We start from the raw sequence: 21,059 nt of genomic DNA on the forward strand, positions 1-21,059 counted from the left end.
TCAACTGATTATAAACCTTAATTCCATCTGATACCTTTACTTCCCCTTGCTATGTAATATAACAGGTTCTGGGGATGAGGGCATGGATAGATTGGTGAGCCATTCTGCCTACCACAGCTGTCTTATTCTTTCGTTTATTTAATTAACCCATTTGGAACACATCATAAGTAAAACATAAAACACATGTACAGGAAATAATAGTTCATTTAGTGGAAGGCAGTGAGTGCACTTCCTGGAAATGGATGGTGAGCTTTTCCTACTAGTTCTCTTGAATGGGGAAATGCCATTATGTTTTACTGTATCCATCTAGTAAAATCTAGCCAGCCATTCACATGCCTGGAATGTATGGATAGTCTTGATACTGAGATAATAGAACTTTCTCCTCTGAATCTTCCTGGATACGTGAGGCAGAGTGGGAAAGGCCACTGGCACATTTACAGTGTCCTCAATGGTATGCTTCACCTGGCCGTGTTTTTTTTTTTTTTTTTCTTTTATTGCTTATTTAGGCCAAATTGAAGATTTCTTTCAAGCCTTGCAGGTCAGGCCAAGTGCACAAATTTGGAATACCTAGAGCAGCAATTCCCATCTGATAGTTGTCACCCAGAGATTTTTGATGGTGCTCTGAGCTTTCATTCTTTTTTTTCAGTTTTTGGCTGGGGCTGGGTTTGAACCCGCCACCTCCAGTATATGGGGCCAGCGCCCTACTCCTTGAGCCACAGGCGCTGCCCTGAGCTTTCATTCTTAATGAAAGTGATGTCTCTCCTACTACTTCTATTTGTATTTGCGTATATGATCCTGATCTCCCTTTAAGATGAAAGAGCAGCATTTATCAAGAAAGCTGACCAGTATTTATCTAGAGCTTAGATCTGGTGGTTAGTGGCAGTCAGAGTGTTCTGTGCTAGCAACCCAGGAGGTTTTTGACCATAATGTGTTACATGATAATAAAAAGTGTTTTTAATGGAGTGTTGGTTAAAAGCAGGATGCATTAAGAAGACTTAGATCAAAGTATAAATTATTGAGGATTATGCAATAATTCTGCTGATTTTTCCTTATTATCGTCCCACTAGTCAAAAGTTGTGTTCATCTGATCAGAATTCTTTTGGCATATCTTATAGTATTTTTAGAAACCAATATTTAGAAGGAGAAAATATTATGACTGTTACAGTCATTTTGTCTTAATTTATTAGGACTAAAAGCTTTATACACCTGCAATGTGTTATTTGTGGAGAACTGCTTTCAAATAACTGCTGAAAACCACCTGTCTTAGCCTGACATTTAGAAACAAAACTGGGAAAAAATAGAAAAATAAACTTATGGAGGTTTGGTGATGCCAGTTAATCACCCCCTTCCTTCCTTCTGGTTCTGAACTACATGGACTAGAAGAAGCTACACTAAAATTAAAATACAATAGCCGCTTTCTCAGTGTAAAGCAGAGTTGGAAGATGTTTTGGGTACAAGACGTCCTGGTCTACCCTAGGTGGAATCTTCACACCACTGGTGGCCGCCTTCGGGTAGCCTTGAATGCCCTGCCCATTTAACCCTGGGAACAGGGACAGAAAGTGTCTGCAGTAGTCCCTGCAAGCTGAGCTGCTGCCATTCTTCCCCTGGAAGACGGTGAGTGCCCCAAAGAAGGAGCTGTCATAGTGCTCATCTGGTTTTTTCCTGTGAAATGGAGCATTTGCTCTGCATTGAAAACTTGTCTAGAGGAATGCAGGACTCCTCGCTTTATAAACCATTCGATTTGTGTAGAAATCCAGATATAAGAAATCCAAACATTGGGCGGTTTCTTGCCCAGTTTTGATGTTGGTGCTGATAACTAGATTGCTATTGATTTGAATATGCATTTGGTCCCCACACCAAATGTATACTAGTAAGAATGAAAATTTGGAATGGATTTTGTTGACAAATCATACTTTCTCTGACATAAATAAATGTTGCGTATTAGGTTAAATGGATCAAAAAATTGTCATCCTTTGGAACATTAGCAAAGATGGTATAAAAATAAATGAACTTCATAAACCCTAATATCTTTTAAAAAATGAATTGATTTTGCTGTAATACCCTATCTTTGTTATATATGTAAAAATGTAGAAATAAAAAGTTTCTTAGGGTGTGGATGTATGTGTTTGTGAGAGATGGATTATATTACTGTTAAAGGAGTTCATTTGTCATGAAAGGTTGGGCCAAACTGGTCTAGAACAATGGATAAATTGTTTATCCTTTAAGTCATCTTTCAAATATAGTTTATTTCCACCCAACTTTGGCTCTCAGTGGCCATGAAGTCACTGTTAATATGCACTGGAAAATATCAGAAATAGAGATATTTTCAGGAACTTTAACTATTGGTTGACATCCCCTTTTTCTAAACCAAGGCATCTAATCAGCTTGCTTGCCCCAGTTGAAGGCTGGTTTACTTTGAAGTCAACTGGGAAAGTACTTGTGATTGCTAAGTATGTGTTGTTCTTCAGTGAGCCCTTAGACAATTACAAAACAACAAAAACTCAAATCCCCTGTGATGTATAAGTTTGAGATGCACAAAGTGTATATCAGGTAGCTGTGTGGGGTGCTTGCTGTGTAGAGTGGTTTGCTTATAACAGTTAAATGTTGGAAGACATGTATTCAAGCTGTGTCTTCAATTCTAGACTGTGATCAAAAGCCTTTTTGTCAGCAATTAGAAATGGAGTCCATTGTCCTACAGGCATTCCTAGTTAACAGTGCCATCATGCCATCGATGTACATGATTCCCTACGGCTGATTCAAAAGTGATGCCAAATCCTTAAGTTCTGTGCATGTTGTGAAAAGGAAAACTGTGCCATATACTCTCATCCCTCCCTGGAAATTAGGTTCTCACACCGCCCCCCCCTCTTCTTACTACTCTGAATAAGATAAAGAACAACGCTGCTTAAGTTTTATTACGTAAGTAGATAATCTTGTGATCTTGTTATAGACACCAACTAATTCCATTGGTCTGAGGGAGGCCTGAGATTTGCATTTCTAATAATCTACTGGATGAGTTCAGTGCCATGGGGCCACAGACCAGAGTTTCAGTAGCAAGATTATTGTGGAGGTGCAGATTACTAGAAGCAGCGGTCGGAGGTGAGGCCATCAGGTTAGTCTCAAGTCATTTCTCTTCTTTGGAGCCAAATGTACAGGAGAGGCTAATAAAAGTCCTGTGGGTATCTAGTACTGTTCTCTTCAAATTCTTCCACAGTGTGGGATGATCCAACAAGGCTCTGTATTTAGACCTGCTGAAAGTCTGGCTAGTTGAGCCAGGCAGTGACCTGAGAAGACCAGCTTGTCATTTCATTAAGGAAAAAAAGCAGCCCTACCTTACCTAGTAAGCCAGTCAATCTACATCTGTAGGGGATGGAGATTATCTCTTGAAATACCAGAATAGATTGTGGGTCCCACTAGATAGGACCCATAGGGCTGGTAAAAGGCGCATTTTTTTAAATTTAATTTATTTTTAATTATTAAATCATAGCTGTGTACATTAATGCGATCATGGGGAACCATACACTGGTTTTATAGACCGTTTGACACATTTTCATCACACTGGTCAACATAGCCTTCCTGGCATTTTCTTGTTATTGTGTTAAGACATTTATATTCTACATTTACTAAGTTTCACTTGTACCCTTGTAAGATGCGCTTTAGGTGTAATCCCACCAATCGCCCTCCCTCCATCCATCCTCCCCCCTCCCTCTCCCCCTTCCCCATATTTTTAGGTTATAACTGGGTTATAGCTTTCATATAAAAGCCATAAATTAGTTTCATAGTAGGGCTGAGTACATTGGATACTTTTTCTCCCATTCTTGAGATACTTTACTAAGAAGAATATGTTCCAGCTCCATCCATGTAAATATGAAAGAGGTAAAGTCTCCATCTTTCTTTAAGGCTGCATAATATTCCATGGTGTACATATACCACAATTTATTAATCCATTCGTGGATCGATGGGCACTTGGGCTTTTTCCATGACTTAGCAATTATGAATTGGGCTGCAATAAGCTTGGGCAAGGGACTTGAAGAGAAACTTCTCTGAAGAAGACAGGTGCATGGCCTACAGACATATGAAAAAATGCTCATCATCCTTAATCATCAGAGAAATGCAAATCAAAACTACTTTGAGATATCATCTAACTCCAGTAGGATTAGCCCATATCGCAAAATCCCAAGACCAGAGATGTTGGCCTGGATGTGGAGAAAAGGGAACACTTCTACGCTGCTGGTGGGAAAGGAGCATCTTTTAATGTCACGCCTGGCCGTGTATTAAAATTACCTAGGCACCTTAAAAATAATACCTTTGCTTGGGGGTATACCTCAGATGAAGTCATTCTCTTTTGGCATGAGAGCTGTGCAACACTACTTTTTAAAAAAGCAGCCTAGGTGATTCTTAAGAGTGTTGACGTTGACAAGTCCTGGTTTAATCAGCCCTTAACTGAGAACAGGAAACTCTCCTTGGGTGTTTCATTTTAGCTTGATCTAATTTATCACTTGCATAATCTGAGGGTTTGTGACCAGCTACCATCCAGGTTGACTCAAGATAGTTGCAGTATTTGGAGATTTGACCTTGCTTTATACTTTGGGGAACAGTGAACTTATCAACATCTGACCTGAGTTCTTCCCTAAGAAAATTCAGATTGGGGGGTATTTCTGACCCTGGGTCTGCTAAAGCTTGGGGCTATGTGCTCCTTTCAATTTACAGTAGCCTTATTTCAGATGTGGCAAGAAAGTCATTGTAAGTTTAAATTCCAAGCCTTGGTGGCCACTGAAGATCACGTGAGTGTGCATACACATGTGTGCATGTAGGAGCCTTCTGGGCTCATCAGAAAATTTCTCTGTGGCTTTACTGTCCTTTGGCTGTGATGGACAATGAATTTTTTGAATATTTTTATTCAACCTTTGAGGAAACCCTACCTGACACATTGTGCTGTGTGATGTTTTCACAGATGACTCTTTCTTAGAGGACTGTTATCAACCTTTCAAAAATCTAGCTTATGGTTTTGGGGCCAGCGGCCAGATGAGAATCCCAGTGTCTTTGTTTCTGTTTTTATTTTTTGAGACTGGCAAAGCACTGTAGATTTGGTCTAGTCCAGCCTTCTTCTTGTGCCTGTTGGTTTGTGGACTAGGATCCTCATGGAGCAGAGCACCAGCGCCATATACTAATTAGTAAATGGAGGCACAGCCAGCCTAGGAATGAACTCTTTGGTGCCTAGACAGTGGTGGCACTGAAGGATGTGGAGAAAAATGAGATTCATTTATCAGTCAAGTTTGGACAGTGTCTGGGACACTCTTCCTCTCCTTTCTGAGGCTTCCATAGCCTCAGCACAAGCTGGTCTGGTCTGCGGGCTACTGATGGACGCTCAAGTTCCCCTGGGTCTGCTTCTGGCTCCCTCTGCAATCCGGTTGTGTGAGCTGACCAGCTCTGCCTGCCTTCCTGTGGGTGCATGAGGTACTGCTGACTGGCTGAGGCAGTGCCTCTTGACCAGGGCGTTTTTGTCCTCAGGGAACATTTGGCAGTGTTGGAAGCATTTCCCCCGTCACAAGTCCCTAGTTGTGCAGGGTTATTGGAGGGCTCTAATGGCATCTAGTGGCTAGAGGCCAACTATGCTGCTAAAATTCTGACAGTTCCTGGCGACAAAGAATTATTCAGGTTCGTATGTCAATTGTGCGAAGTTGGAGAAGCATTGGATTAGAGGGATTTGTTTCATTTTTTAGGGATCTGTGATTTTTGTTTGGGATTAGTTGATATTCTCAGAATGCTTGGGGCTGCTGTGGTTTTATTGAAAATTTAAATTCCCTAAACGTGCATACTTGTACAGCCTGTATCTTCTCACTAGCTAGTTTGTTATGTCTTTTAACCAGGTGGTCTTTATCAAATCATGTGTTTGGAGGCCCATCCCACGTCTGCATGTAGGGCGGCTGGAGCACCCCTGGAATAGACCAGCCCCTCCTAGCCTGTGCTCTTCCTGAGAGTGGGGATAGGGGTAGGGTTCAGGGAAGTTCTGTCCATTGTGATTAACCTATGGGCCCAGTAAATGAAACTCAGGGAACACGTGAAGATTTCACCTGTTCCAGCAGCCACAGCTTCCTTCTCACTCTTGTCCTTTCTCCTTTGTCCACCTGCTAGTAATGTGCACATCCCAAGAGGCTAAGTCAGAGTAAAATCATTCAATGTTCCTTTGTTTTCCCTTCCCCTCTGCGCCCTCTAGTGGAGAAGGCGACATGTGAATGGCAGAGGACCCTGGGTTGTGGGGAGGGTGGGCGTGACAGGGCAGGGAGGAGTGGTGTCCGGATGCAGGTTCACCAGCCCTGCTACAATGTCTGGAAATTTATTTTGTTATTGATGCCACATGCAGACCTCTGAACTCCACTTAATGAACAGCATCACTGCAAGGCAAATATCCGCTTTAGGTGGGTGGAGTGGAGGTTTTCCTTTCCCTGCCCACAGGAAGAAAGAATGCAAATGTAGCATAATGAATGAAAACTCTGGGCACAAGGCTGCACTGCTTTGATCCCTTCAAATGTAAAAGGTGACGAGTTGTTTAAAATCCAGACCTTCAAAAAGCCTCCCCAGGAATACCCGATGTGTTGTTTCAGCTGGTTGTCTTTTAGTGAGTGGCTCAAAATTAGACTCCTTTAGCCAGTTCTAAAGGGAGCCGAGAGTTTTAGTTTAGAATGCATTTTTCCGATTTATAAAGGAGGAACAAGGTCATGAAACTGAAGACAGGGTCTCTGTCTGTACCTGCACCTGGGCCGCAGTGCTGTTTGCTCCTGAGCTGGTTTGCTCTCGAGAGCTGGAAGACCATGCTGCCATGGTCAGCAGGATTCACACGCGGGTGAGGTCTGGGCACTGGTGAGGTCTGGGCACCGCGGGATTCACACGCGGGTGAGGTCTGGGCACTGCTGAGTGGGCTCTATGACTGAGTTCAGGGTGGTGCCAAGGGGCCATCCAGGGGCGTGACCCCCCTCAGAGCTGCTTCCCAGGAAGCTGCGTTCCTTGTCCTTCCCTCCTCTGCTGCCTTTTGTAACACCAACCATATTTAAACGCAGAATCCCCCTTCCCCCATTCCATCTGTCTTCCTCATAGCAATAATTCTGTAAATGTACTTTTTTCTCCCTCTCAGTTTTCCCAACTCCTTGAAGTTGGGACACTGCAGTAGACTCATAGTCCTTTAATATCATGGGATGATGGTTTCTGGTTTGTGTTTCAAACGGTCTCTTTCTTTCTGAGAGGGACTCAGCTTGGTTTGGTGGAGACCATGTGGGATCAGGAGACAGGTCTCAGGTGCTGGTTTGATTTTTGACTTTGATTGGCAGATGTGTCATTTTCTGGGTTTTTGTGTCTTGAGGGTTTGCACTTATTATTTCCCTAAGCAAAATTGAATGTCATCGTATGGTCTGTATAAAGGTATCTTATACATTTCAATTTATCCTGTTTTCTTTTAAAGTTGGCAGGCCACGAGCTGCTCTTGGTGAGTATAGCATCAGGAGTTTGACTAAGATGTGTAGTCATTGTAAGGTTAGCATCCAGCTGATTTCTGTACCATGTTTTGGTGCAGAGTAGTGGAAGCCCAAATTAGGAATTGGTAAAGTCTGTTATTTAAAAACAGTTGATCACCCACTCTAAGTTGCTTTTAATGTAAATTGAGACAGGCTGGAAAGAGAAGTAGCAAAAATTATTTCGAAGTTGAATCAGTAATCGTCAGTAACGTGACAATTCTCACTTTCAACATGGAAATCAGGCAAAATGCCTCTGAAACTCAAAATGTGTGAGCAAATCTCATTTAGCATTTAATGAAGATAGTGTTCTTTATGGCGCAATTTTATATAAATATGTAGTTTTAATTTAAATAAGCAAATAAGCCCACTACGGAGCATTAGCTTTCTCACCAATAGTAAGAATTCGAAGTTCAGATGTACAGAGGTAGGAGGGCAATTTTGTTCTGGGTCTGTATAGTGCAAATTGACATGTCTATCAACTGTCTCCATTGTCCTAGGATTTGGCATGGAAACTTTAAAAAAAATTCTTCTGTAACATCTCTGGGAACCCTTGAAGACTTTCGGAACATAGTTTGAGAACCAGTGGAACACAGTGTGAGAACCAGTTACTTGGCTCACTCACCTCTATTCCTCCAGCATCGTGTCCTGTGGCTCTTGAACTTTCCCCCATGTTATACATGCAGAAACTAACAGAGTTGTCTAGGATTACACAATGTCAATGGGCAGAACAAGCTGTAGATCAAAGATTTCTAGGCATTTGAGGCAGAGCAGTGAGGGGCAGCTGAAAGAACCCCTTCTGGTCATCCTGGCATAGGGTGATTCTGTAAATGCCCAAGTTGCTTCGGAGGGAGGGTCCCCTGTTTGCTTCCCCCGCCCACAATCCCTTGTCTTGGATGTCTTTTTGTTCCCAGAGTCTTAGTACCCTGGTTCTTCTAGAATTCTTTTCTGGAGCTTCCCTGCCTCTGTTTTCTTCTGTTAATACCTCTCTGCCACCATACCCACTTTCTTTTAACTCCACCTATTCAAGGGCACACGGATCTTTCATTGCTGCCGATGAGATCTGAGGGCAAGTGTGCTCTCAGCATGCCGGGCCCCTTGGGCCTCCCTCCAGAAGGCGGTCTTCCAGTCCCACTCATTCCTGTTTCTGTATCTCATTCGTACTGTCTCGTCCTCTCATCTGGCAAACACTTTAATGACCACCTACTCTGTACAAGGCATGGCCATCACCAGTATATTTTGTCTTTGGGGACCTCCCAGGACCCATGGGTAAAACAAGCTGATCCTGCTGAGGTGAGGGGCTCTTCAGAAGGAAGAATGGGTGCCCCAAGGAGGAGGCAGTGCTGTCCTCAGTCCAGGGAGCTATGGAGGCTCTGTGCAGGAGGCAGTGCTGTCCTCAGTCCAGGGAGCTATGGAGGCTCTGTGCAGGAGGCAGTGCTGTCCTCAGTCCGGGGAGCTATGGAGGCTCTGTGCAGGAGGCAGTGCTGTCCTCAGTCCGGGGAGCTATGGAGGCTCTGTGCAGGAGGCAATGTTGAGTTGTGAGGCTGGAGGTAAGGATGAGATTTCCCCAGGTAAGCTGGGTACACACAACAGACTTGGGATTTCTGGAGCAGTATCACACAGATGCAGCTAATGGTAGACCTGCTATCCTTCATTGCAGAGGGATGTGAAGTGGTTCAGGTGACGTACAGTGAGGATCAAACATGTCTCTGAACTGAGGCAGTGCCATCCCGTGGGAATGGGGCATCCGTGGGCGGCATAGGGGCTGTCCTGTGGGACTGTTGGAAAAGACCAAATCTGTCCTTGAGGCTGGCATCACTTCTGAAGGGATAGGCACTTCTACTTTCATTTGTCCTCTGAAGAGGAAGGACCTGGGGTGAAAAATGAGACCTCCAAGACATGGATGGCCACCTGAAGAATCTACTTTGTAAGTCTGGTTCTTGGTCCATTGCACCTGGGCTGTTTCTCAGTGTTCTGAGGTGGGTTGAGAAATTGGCAGCTGCCAGATAGGGTAGGCCTGCAGCCATCTGAGAGGAGGTCTGGGAAGATGACCTGGAGGCTGTAAGGTCAGCCATGTCAAGGACCTGGAAGTGGATGACTCATTTCCTGTTGCCAGGCCAGCATGGGCTTGGCTGTGTTGTCTTGGGACAGAGGGAAAGGACTGTAGCAGCCATGGGTCATCTACCTGCTCTACGTGTAGCTCCCACTCCCCCTGCTTTGGAGATGGAAATAGCTTTATTGAGATGTGATCCATATATCCTATCTTTCTCCCATTTAAAGTGTACAACTCCATGCCTTTTAGTAGCATTAGGTACCACTCATCACAGGCCATTATTATTGTTATTATTTTTAGAGACAAAGCCTCACTTTGTCACCCTTAGTAGAGTGCCGTAGCATCACAGCTCACAGCAACCTCCACGTCCTGGCCTCCTGAGTAGCTGGGACTACAGGCGCCTGCCACAATGCCCGGCTATTTTTTGTTGGTGGTGGTGCAGTTTGGCTGGAACTGGGCTTGAACTCACCACCCTCGGTATATGGGGCTGGCACCCTACCCACTGAGCTGTTTCAGGCAGCGCCCCGCAGTCCATTTTTAGAACATTTTTGTTACCTCTCAAAGAAGCCCTGCATGCCTTAACTATCACCTCTAGTTCCCCTAGTCTCCACCTCCCCCGCCCTAAGTGACTGCTAATGTATTCTTTGCCTTTATAGATTTTTCTGTTCTAGACATTGCATATAAATGAAATTGCATACTATGTGGATTTTTGTGACCGTCTTTTCCCCTCAGCCTAATGTTTTCAAGGGTCATCCCTGTTGTAGCATCATCAGGTCTTCATTCGTTTTTAGGGCTAAAATTTTGTTGCTTACATATACCAGTTTTGTGTGTACATTCTTCAGTGGAGAGAAGTCTGAGTGGTTTTGCTTTTTGTCTATTAAGAATACGCATGATGCCGCTCTGAGCATTTTTTGTACCAGTTTTTGTTTGGATGCATGCTTCATTTCTCTAGGGAGCAATCCTGGGAGCATAATGGTGTGCGTCATGTAAACTCCATGTTTACCTGTGACGGGAACTGCCAGACTGTTTTCCACACTGGCTGTACCATTTTATATTCTTACCAACAGTCTGAAGCTTCTAATTTCTCCACATCTTCATCGCCCATTTGTTCTTATCTGTATTTTAAAATTATAGCCATCCTAATGGGTGTATCTTATTGTGGTGTTGGTTTGCATTTCTGCTAATGAGTAATAATGCTAAGCACGCTTTCGTGGTGGGGGGGTAGAGAAGAACTGACCAAAGATCTTTGGCCACTTCTGGAAAGGTAGAAGCCAGATTTGATTGTGTTGAGGAGAGAGTGGGAAGGAAGTGGAGGAATGCTGCTCTTACAGTTAGGAGGTGGATGGAGGGGATGTGTGTTGCTACTGTTAATACAGAAACCAGACTTAGTGCAAACTTCTTTTTGGAGGTGAACTGATGTAGTCATAGCCCTGGGCATTCATCATTCTGGTTGGCAGCAAGGTCCTTTTGAGAGTCTCTTTTGTGTATTTATTAGCTAGAGGACCCAGCTGTTAGGGGGTCTGCAGGGTGCAGATTGTTCCTGGAGCTCTAACTTTTTGATCGCTGTTGGCCTGAGGCTTCTCCATTAACGGCCTGCCTATTACTGATTATTATCATGGTCCTTTTGGCAGGAGACTGAGGATCAGTGTCCTGCATCTGCATTACCCTCCTATTAACGGGGTGGGGGGGTGGGGGGGTGGGAGGGGTGGCTCCTGAATAATGCTTTAGAGAAGTTGTAAAGTCTGTCTTAATGGGCATCATCATAGAGATGAATTCTGATGTAATTTTCTATGTGGGCCTGGTGTCTGCTTACATGGTTTCTGTTATTTCAGACTACATTCTGCTAGAGAAAATTCTACGGTCACTTAAATCCAGGCCCTCTGCAATCAGAACTGTATTCTGAACTCCTTATAACTAGAAAATTTCACAGCAAATTGTTATGTCTTTGAGCAAATTTCCCCCAGGCTGGGGTTCTTGGCTATCTTTTTGCCCCTGGAATATACCGTCTATCCGGGGCATCTAACTGCGCCTGGGTTGGGCTGTGAATCTTATCTGTGGTGGCAGATACTGAGAAAATTATACAAGGACCTTTTTTTTATGCAGAAACCTTTTCTGTCTGGCGTCTGAGCTTTTGTTTGCATTTGTGTTTAATGCGGAGCCCCAGATTAGTCTTACATAAGTATGCAAAGCCAGCTGCAGCTGTGGTTGGAGGCCCTCCCATAGGTGGTTCTGACCTTGCCCCAAGCAAAGGTGGAAGAGCCTTCCACTTTCTAATAAGCCTGTGTTGGGTTCCTCGGCCTACCCCTTCCTTTTGCTTTAACTTTGCCTTTTTGAGCTGCCTCTTCCATAGAGTTAGTTGAAGTGTGGAGCGGGGCTTCCTACCTGAAAACAGGTAATTCCTGCCCAGCAATACATGTTTTCTTCTAAAGTAGTAAAGGCGAGTCATCAGGAGACTGTCGTTCTTGGTATAACACCACATTTACTTGCCCTGGGAAAGTCCCTTCAGCCGTGGGGTAAATGAACTAATGAGTCCAGGTTATCAAAAAAGGAAGTACAGCCACTTCCTGAGGAATTAGGGGCAGCCCCTAGTTAGCAGGATGGCTTTCTACATACCAGCTTGTGTGGGAACTCCATCTCACTCATTGTTCAGTCCCCCAGCCTGATGGTGGCAAGTGCTGGGTCTGTACTTGTGGGAGGTGCTAGGAGGTGCTGTTCAATGCAAGTCATGTCATGATCTATTTAGGATAATTAGCATATCCATAACTTTAAACAATTCTCATTTATTTGTGCTGAGGACATTCAGAATCCTTTCTTCTAGCTAGTTTGAAATGTATTGTTGACTCCAGTCATCCCACTGTGCAATAGAACACTAGAACTTATTACATTCATCTGAGGGTAGCTGGGTGCCTGTTGACCAAGCTCTGCCTGTGGCCTTCTCTTCCCACCCTATCCACTCTTCTACTCTGAGATTAACTTGTACCTTTCACATGTGACTGGGATCTTGCAGTATGTGTCTTTCTGCGCCTGGCTCATTTCATTTACAATAATGCCCTCCACGTTCATCCATGTTTCAGTGAATGGCAAGATTTCTTTTTAATGGCTGAGTAGTATTCCATCATCAGACTTCAGACTAGGAATGGAGCATGACAGGCAGGAGCCATGGGGACAGTGGTCTGAAGCAGGTGGGCCTGGGCCTGGGGAAACATGTGGGGTTTGGATTGTCAGCCTAATACAGAAAGAGAGGGGCCAGGTGGGAGGAGATGCCCAAAGGATGTGCAGAGTTTATGGTGATGAGCTGACCAGCAGGTGCATGGGGTGGGACCCAGGGCAGAGGAACTTATAAAGTAGTGTGAGGCGGAGTTTGAGCCTCGCTGTGTTGGTGGTACTGCATAGAGACAAAACGTATGGCTGTCTGGACCAGAGGCTTTAAAACTTAACCATGCGCATCATCCTCTGCAGGGCTTGTAAAGCACAGACTGTGGACCTCCTGCCCCAGAGTTGCTGCTTCCATAGGTACAGAGTGGGGCCTGAGACATGTATTTCTCACTGGTGATGGTGCTGATGGTATGTTCACCACACTTTGAATCCTAGGCCAGTGGCTCTCAGAGATTGGTAAACCTTTCCTTTTAAGGGGCAGATAGTAAATGTCTTAGGCCTTTTGGACTATATAGTGTATGAAGCATTTTTTCCTTGTTGCTTTTCATAACCCTTTAAGCATATGCCAACCATTCTTGACCATATACAAACAGGTCCTTGGGGAAGTAGGGATGGCCAGGGGAAGGGGGTGTGGCTTATTCATGATCCTTCTCTGCCACATAGCTGACTGATCTCTGCCAAGTTAGTCTCTCTTTGCTTTTATTTTCTCATCTCATTTGTTTCTTATAAGACCTAGATGATCGTATTAATACTTCTTACCATATAGAACTTTTATAAGGATTTAGCTAGCTAAGGCATAAAAAAAGGGTTTGTTGTAATGCCTGGGACATAGCTCTAATTTATTTATTATTTACTTTTATTAGGAGTAGTACAACCAACTACTAATTGCTGTATGGATAGGCACAGAGAAACGTCTGTGACATTGCACACTCTGAAAGCTAATTGCCCCAAGATCCTGCTACCAATTTCCTCTGGGGTTTCTTTCAAAGAATCCTTCGAAATGAAACATGTACACCCTGTAATATGTCTTGTGTTAGTCCCTTGTGGGAGTCATTGCTCAGCCTCTCCCTTGAGTGGCACTTAAAAAAAGGTGCTGTTTGTAAGCTGGCTGGTTCTTGGGCCCAGCGCCCTGGCTGAAGGGGTTGAAATCTGGGCATACTGGTAAACATTTACAACCTATAGTCTGCCCCTTGTTGTGGGAAGCCCTGAGTGAAAAGGGTGGCCCAATCTGTGCCAGTATTGGGTAGGAGCTGGTCACATTAGTATTGAAATTACTCTGCCTTCTAAAGTCTCATTTTCCTCACGGAGGGAGTAAAAGTGAGAACCACAGAAAAGCTGCCTGCTGGGCGGTCCGCATTTCCTGAGCTGCAGCGTGCAAGTGAGCAGTGGGGCACTGCTTTTGTTCCACAAGACACCCAGCTGCACCTCTGGCACGTTCTCTCTGTGCTGGTGTGGGAGAGGCTGCCCGTTCGCCCCAAGAGTCTTCTCCCCTCTCTCAGTGATAAGGAAACCTGGCCATGTTTAAATGAAATGAGGGCTCGCTCCCCCTCCATTGTCTGATTACCCCCGAGGGGGCATCTACTTTCTTGCTCACCTAGCCAGCTGCATGCTCTAATCCTTGCCAGAAGCACATAATGACTCTAAGTTCAAGTTTCAGACCTACAAGTGTGCCTGATGGTGATAGAACTCCACCCTCCGCTTGGGGTTTTGCTGACATTCAGTGAAAGATCTTTCTGTCTCCTCCCCACTTTCAAAGCAAGCTTCTTATTTTGACCTTGGCCCAGACTGGACGGCCCTGCTATACCTGTGCACACACAGGCACCCACTTCCTCCTCCGCGTTTGCTCAGCTTCTTGTCACGGAGCCAGATTCCCCCACAGCTTATAGATCCCAGAATCCTAAGTATTAAACCAGCAACTTTTAAAAAGTTGACTTCTATTTAGAGCTACGCAAGTAAAAATATGGCTTCTGGCTTATTGTGCTGTGGTTTGCCGCGACCCCATTGCTAACTTTTTTCCTCCTCCACAGCAGAATGGAAGAGAGGAAAGGAAACTGGCTGACGCAAGAGCCGGAGTGAGGCCAGCGGACTCGTGCATGCAGCCTGCACCATGAATTCGGGTCTGCCTTGCTCGCGTTAGGAGCCGAGGGCAGGTGAAGTTGCTGGAGAGCAATGGCTCTCTTCACTCCGTGGAAGTTGTCGTCTCAGAAGCTGGGCTTTTTCCTGGTGACTTTTGGCTTCATTTGGGGTATGATGCTCCTGCATTTTACCATCCAGCAGCGAACTCAGCCTGAAAGCAGCTCCATGCTGCGTGAGCAGATCCTGGACCTCAGCAAAAGGTACATCAAGGCTCTGGCAGAAGAAAACAGGAACGTGGTGGATGGACCATACGCTGGTGTCATGACAGCTTACGGTAAGAGCCGTGCTGGTGGGGCCTCTGCATTGAACTGTGCCTTGGCCTCGAAAGGACCCCAGAGGTCCCAGAACTTGGTCTTGAATATCCCTCACCCCTGGCTACGTGGGCGGGGAATTACACACACAGGAGCACTTTTAGAAAGTTAAAGCAACAGCCCTTTAGGGATTCGAGCTCTTGTACACATGGATACTTCCCCTAGGACCGATGGTCAGTACAGTTGGTGCTCTCCTGGTTAGATTTGCAACCAGCTCTTCCTCCCTCAACAGGTTTCTGGGGCTGCGTGGCTCCATACGGGAGTGAGTTCAGGGAATGTCAGAAAACATCCCTATGACCTTGCCCTAAACAAAACTTAATTAAGGCTGGTGGGGGCGAGGCGAGGAGAGTGGAGAGGAATGTTCTATGGAAGCCAATAAATTTAAAGCCAAACCAGTGCCTCCCTTCAGCCAATATGCAGGGTGTTGGCACTTATGAGCAGGCTAAGACCGTAACCTTTGGCTTCTTCAGATTTTACTTGTCTTGTTTCTTGCTATTATCTCTAACTGTCCTCATTTTGGACAAAAAATCTTTGTACTTATTGCTTTTTTCTTGGGTGCCTTAAATTCATTGTTATGTAGAGTAAAAAATACACATATGGAATATAACCTTTTTCATTAGGAAAAGTTATGCTTAATATAGAAAAAGTTGGAAGATGTAGACAACCAAAAAAAAAAAAAATCACACAAGTCTACTACCTCAGACAGGAAGATAATTAACACTTCAGTGTGTATCTTTTTATGTTATATACACACACATAAAATATATACACACAAACACTTACAAAACAAAATTGCAAATGGAGCCTGCAAATAGCATCATACCATGCTTTGGCAAGTCTCCGTCTCTGCTTTCCTGTGGCTATGAGTATTTATAGCAGATTTGGTCAAAGATGACCTGTCGTTATTGGTCAGTGGCAAATCTAGTCATTGAATTGAGAATTCTGTGGTCTCCGTGTTTGGGACAAATAATAGAAATGAGATACAAGAATGGGATTGAAAAAGGTGGGTGAGGTAGAGAAAGGGTGGTGTTCTATCAAGGAATTGTGCCCTGAATTATATAGAGTTCAGATGCTGATTCCTAAGATGATACAGCAACAGGTTCAGTTCAGCACAGGCTGAATTCAAATGCCAGAAATCAGACTCAATTATACATATATTTTTTGTCTTTGAAAAGATCCAAAAAACTTGGTTTTCAAAAATTCTATATATAAAATAAACTTATTACGTATATATATTTGTAAGGAGTAAATGGTTATACTTCTAAGAAACAATGTAGAAATTCCTCAGTGGTTAGTTAGTATTTGATAACGCATTCAAAGTATCTAGGCATTAGGTTTGAATGTCTAAAAACCTTTTTTGATCTGATAAATTTAGAAAATGGAGGCTCCATTTTTGAGAGCCCAAACTGAAAAACAACTAGCTAGTTTTTCAGAATGTGTGTGTATGTGCACAACAGGCTCTCACTTTGTTGCCCAGGCTGGAGTGTGGTGGTATCATCACAGCTCACTAAAACCTCAAACACTTAGGCTCCATCCATCCTCCTGCCTCAGCCACCTGAGTAGTTGAGGCTAGTGGTATGTGCCACCAGACACAGCTAATTTTTCTATCTTTTTCTAGACATGGGGCCTCATGATGTTGCTCAGACTGCTCTTGAACTCGTGACCTCAAGTGATCCTCCTGCCTCACCCTCACAAAGTGCTGGTATTACAGGTGTGAGCCACCACCCTGGGTCTGGAGGGTGCATTTTAACGTTATTCACCTACTAACATCTTCTGTAACATTTCCACAGCAGTATATGCAAACACTCAGAATAAAAGCCAGTTGTCAACACCGATGTTACCAATGTATATGATGTGACCGGTAACACAGGTGCTGTTGTAAAGTTTCTTTTCATGTTACAGCTTTGGTAGGAAACAAGAATCACTCAGGAGTAACTTCCTCCTCTCATTTATCTCAGTCTCTCAAACCTTTCCCACGGTCAGGAAGAAGCCACAGGAGTAGTAAATTTGTGGACTTTCAATTTCTCTAGTCGTTTAGTTATTTTTCTCTTTATTGTGTACTGCTAAAAATCTCACAAGGCATGCTTCCTCCACATTCTAAAGGATGGTGATCTGTTTTTAGCTTCTCAGCCTCACAGAAATATTTTTTAAAAAGTTAGCCCAAACCCCGAAATTGTCTGTTAGAATTTCAACCCCATAGTATGCTAGTAATCACAGGACCTTGCATCTCAAAGAAACTGTAGAAATTATTTATTTCAACATGCTCCCTTTATAGATGAACCTCAGCAAAGTCATGTTTTTCTTAAAAACAACAGACAGGTCATGTTAGCTAATCTGACTCACACTGTTTTCTGTTTTATCTAATCAACTTAACATGTCAATCAAAGTGGTCTTTGGAGCCGAGTTTCTGGAACTTAATTGGACCATGGGTATTTGCTGGAGGTCTTTGGGGTCTTCACATGGTGATATCCCACTAAGATGGGGTTTCTTACCTGGTACTATTGATGTTTTGGGCTGCGTGAATCTTTGCTATGGGGGGCTTTTTATGCATAGTTAAGATTTTACTGGCATCTCTGGGGTCTCTACCCACTAAATGCTAGTAGCCCTTCTCTGGTTGTAAAAATAAAAGATACCCCAGACATGGGGGGAGTAATTGCCTCCCTCCCTGACACCTTAGAGAACCACTGCACTAAGGGTGGAAACCACAAACACTGTCTAGCACCCTCTTCTTAAGGACATTCTCAAGCAGATAACTGGGTTTTGTTATTTCAGATTTGACAGCCTTCCCTTCCCTTTGATTTCTAGTGCCAAGCACCAACAACTTAGATTGAGCCAAGAGCATTGTACCAGGGGGTTGATAGGCCAGGGCCTGTCCTGGCAAGTTGGAGAGTCATTCTGATGACATGTGCTTCCCTAGAATCTGTCAGTAACCTTGACAGGCGATGGCGATGCGGAGGCTGCAGGATGTTCGGTGGTTTAGCGCTGCTGACAAGGCAGGGACGAGGATGCACAGGCCAGTGGTTTTTAGTCTGCCTTCCTGACACCAGTGCCGCCCATGTGCAATGCACTGCCTAGATGTCTGCTCTAAACGAGTAAAGAATTGCTCCTGTGTGGTTGAGATTTGTGTCTGGTTTGAATGAATCCTGTTAACAGAGAGAAAAAAAAAACACTTCTCTCATCCCTATGTTGGTCTAATCAGAGGCTTTCAGTGTGCTATAAATGGGTCTTTAGTGTCTGTGGCAGGTGTTTGAGGAACTTAAGTAGCTGATTTTAGATGACTATTGATTTATTAGAATTTCTGACTTGAGATCTTAAAGCAGCAGGGTTCAGCAGTGACCTAGGGGCCAAACTTAGACCTCTGCCTGGTTGTGTAAACAAAGTTTTATTGGAACACAGCATCTGCCATTTGCTTCTAGCAAATGCAGTAACACAGAAACATGATGATACCAGTGTTTATTTCACAGAATGCTTGAATCATTCTGAGCCCATCGTCCAGCAGTCAGTATAGGTTATTCTAAACACTCATCTGATCATGTTTCTCAATGACTGAACTATTTGCCAGGTCAGCAAATCATGGCCTGTGGGGCAAACCCTTCTTGGTCCCTGTTTTTGTAAGCCAGCGTTGCCAGAACACAGTCACACCACTTGTTTCTGTGTCGTCTGTGGTTGTTTTGCACTACAACAGTGGCCTAGTTGAGTAATTACCCATCAAGACTGCAAAGCCTAAAATCTTTACTGTCTGCTCCTTGGCCAAAAATGTTTGTCAAACCCTGACCTGGATATAGATAGAACCTGGGTGAATCTTTTTTGCTTCTGGGAATTATTATCTTTTTTAATATCAGCAATTTCCTTTGTCTCTGCATTTGGAGATTCACTTAAGACATTTTCATGAGATATACATGCAAATGTAGCATTTTTCTGGCCTCTAGAAATGCTGCTTCTCAGTGGCAGGTTGAGGTGTGTAGTGGTTAGGAGTAAGTGTTTAGAGCCAACTGGTTTGGCTTTGCCGCATCCTGCCTGCATGGCATGGGTCTTTGAGTACAAACAGCTTTTAAAGTGGGGCATCAGTACCCCTCACCAAGGACTGTGAAGCTTGAGGCCAGGTGCCTGCTGTCAGGTGCCAGTGTGGTACTGAATAAGAGGCAAACTTCCAAAGAGTATCTTCCTGTGTCCCCACCTGTCCTTGTTTGGTGATTTGAAAAGAGACTTCTGAACTTCTTCAGCAACTTGTTAATTCAAAAGTGATTCCTGGATGATCTCTCGGCAGCCTGAGTGGATAGTGACAGCATTCATTCTGGGGGTGCGGCGGGCATGTCTGTGCATTGGCACTCACCTCCCAAGCCCGGGTGAAGCTGGAGCCCACTGCAATTTGGTCTTGTTTGCATGTCCTAGGCCAGTGTGGCCCAGGCTATGCCTATCAATGATGTCACAGGAATTGCATCACAAATGGTGTCACTCACCCCAGTCAATGCCCGTCTTGTTTCAAAGGTGAATCGATCCCTGTTTCTAACAGCCTGACCCAAATTCTGATCCCCAGTGGTCACCTCTTATCTAGCAGGACTGCCTGGCCACTTCTGTTCTCTGAATATAATGGAAACCTGAGGTGAGCTGAGACTCCCCTTCATAGTCTGTCCACATCTTATTAACCCTGATGTGTCTCGCCTGCTTCTTTGCCAGGACACTGCCCTAGGAAGGCCACCAGCTCAGACTGAGGCTGCTGTGGGCTTCTCTCTGCCGGCCCTCACTGCACATGCCCTCTGCATGCTCCTCCCTGGGCTGCTTAGGCCTAGACAGACCCCTTCCCCAGCTGGTATCCTTCAAGCCTGGCCCTGGGGAAGTATCTGTTGTTGGCTGGTGTGTGCATCAGGCTGTCTAGGCTTTGTGCGTACAGCTGGGAAAACTGGCAAACTCCCTGCTGTTGTGGCTGGGAAGGGGGAAAAAAGAGAATGTCAAATAGGAAATTTCAGGCCGAAAAATGACATGGGGGTGTGATTAAAAATTCCAGAGGGTCTATTTTGCTGTTGGAAGGTCAGAGAAGACCCCTCTCAGGAGGTGTCTTTTAACCTGAATGACATCAACAGCACCCAGGCTGGGTGGGAGGAAGGAGGTTGAGGTAGAGCGTGCCAGGCAAAGGTGTATGGTATGTGCCAGGCCCAAAGGCCAGCATGTGCACTCCAGGGACAGAAGGGGATGGCTACTGCTGGAACGCAGGGAGCAGCGTAGAAGGTCTCAAGGGTAAAACAGCAGACAGCTTGGGTAGGGGCCTGCAGGCTGTGGACCCATGTGTTAGGAGGCAAGGGGAGGAGTGAGATGATCTTGTAGGTGAATCTGGCCTTCACACAAGGAAGTTCCTCCTGGTTCCTTAGGGAGGCAGGATGGGGTTGGAGCCCAGGGACTCTGGGGAGACAACTGCTCTGGCTTCTGGTGGCCCTTAGTGTCCTGGGAACCTCATGATGTTAACTCCATTCAGGGCTGCCAGAGGCTGCTCAGAAAGGGTAGTGGCTGCCCCCCTTGCAGATCCAGGTGATGTTCTCAGATTGGAGAATGGCTTTTGCAAGTGTTCCTTTCCATTTCTCTGAAAAAGAAAAGTAAAAAAAAAAAGGTTGGATTTCATTAGAGATGCAAACTTGTTAAAGGTAAGGTTTTTGTTTCGTTATTACTTTTTGCCTCTGTTCCTACAAATATGATCAAGGGGCTGTTTTTAGAGGGCCGGGGCTTTTGTAGGGTGACGTGGAAAACCACCAATGCTGCAGCTGAAATTCCCTACCCTGTTCTCAGAGTGAAACTGGCAGGGAAGAGAACAGCTGGGCTGTGTGGTGGGTCTGAGGAGGCCTCACGGACTTCACGTTGACGTGGCCGGTGTGATCACAGAAAGGGCTTTCTGCTCTAACCAACTTGGAA

The 21,059-nt window shown here is 44.7% G+C and overlaps 1 protein-coding gene across 4 annotated transcripts in view; it reads left to right on the top strand.

The window, feature by feature from the left end:
* Positions 1-21,059, top strand: part of MGAT5 (alpha-1,6-mannosylglycoprotein 6-beta-N-acetylglucosaminyltransferase) — a 353,367-nt gene that overhangs the window by 135,210 nt on the left and 197,098 nt on the right. For 2 of the 4 annotated variants that reach the window (XM_053596769.1, XM_053596770.1), the window contains exons 2-3: positions 14,742-15,121; positions 16,777-16,869. In XM_053596769.1, the coding sequence (XP_053452744.1) occupies positions 14,881-15,121; positions 16,777-16,869 (334 nt within the window). In that variant the 5' untranslated portion in view covers positions 14,742-14,880. Of the gene's footprint in view, positions 1-14,738; positions 15,122-16,776; positions 16,870-21,059 lie in introns of all 4 variants that reach the window. The other 2 variants (XM_053596771.1, XM_053596772.1) reach the window with 2 other exon arrangements.

Source organism: Nycticebus coucang, chromosome 7, assembly GCF_027406575.1.
Source record: "Nycticebus coucang isolate mNycCou1 chromosome 7, mNycCou1.pri, whole genome shotgun sequence".
Taxonomy (NCBI): domain Eukaryota; kingdom Metazoa; phylum Chordata; class Mammalia; order Primates; family Lorisidae; genus Nycticebus; species Nycticebus coucang.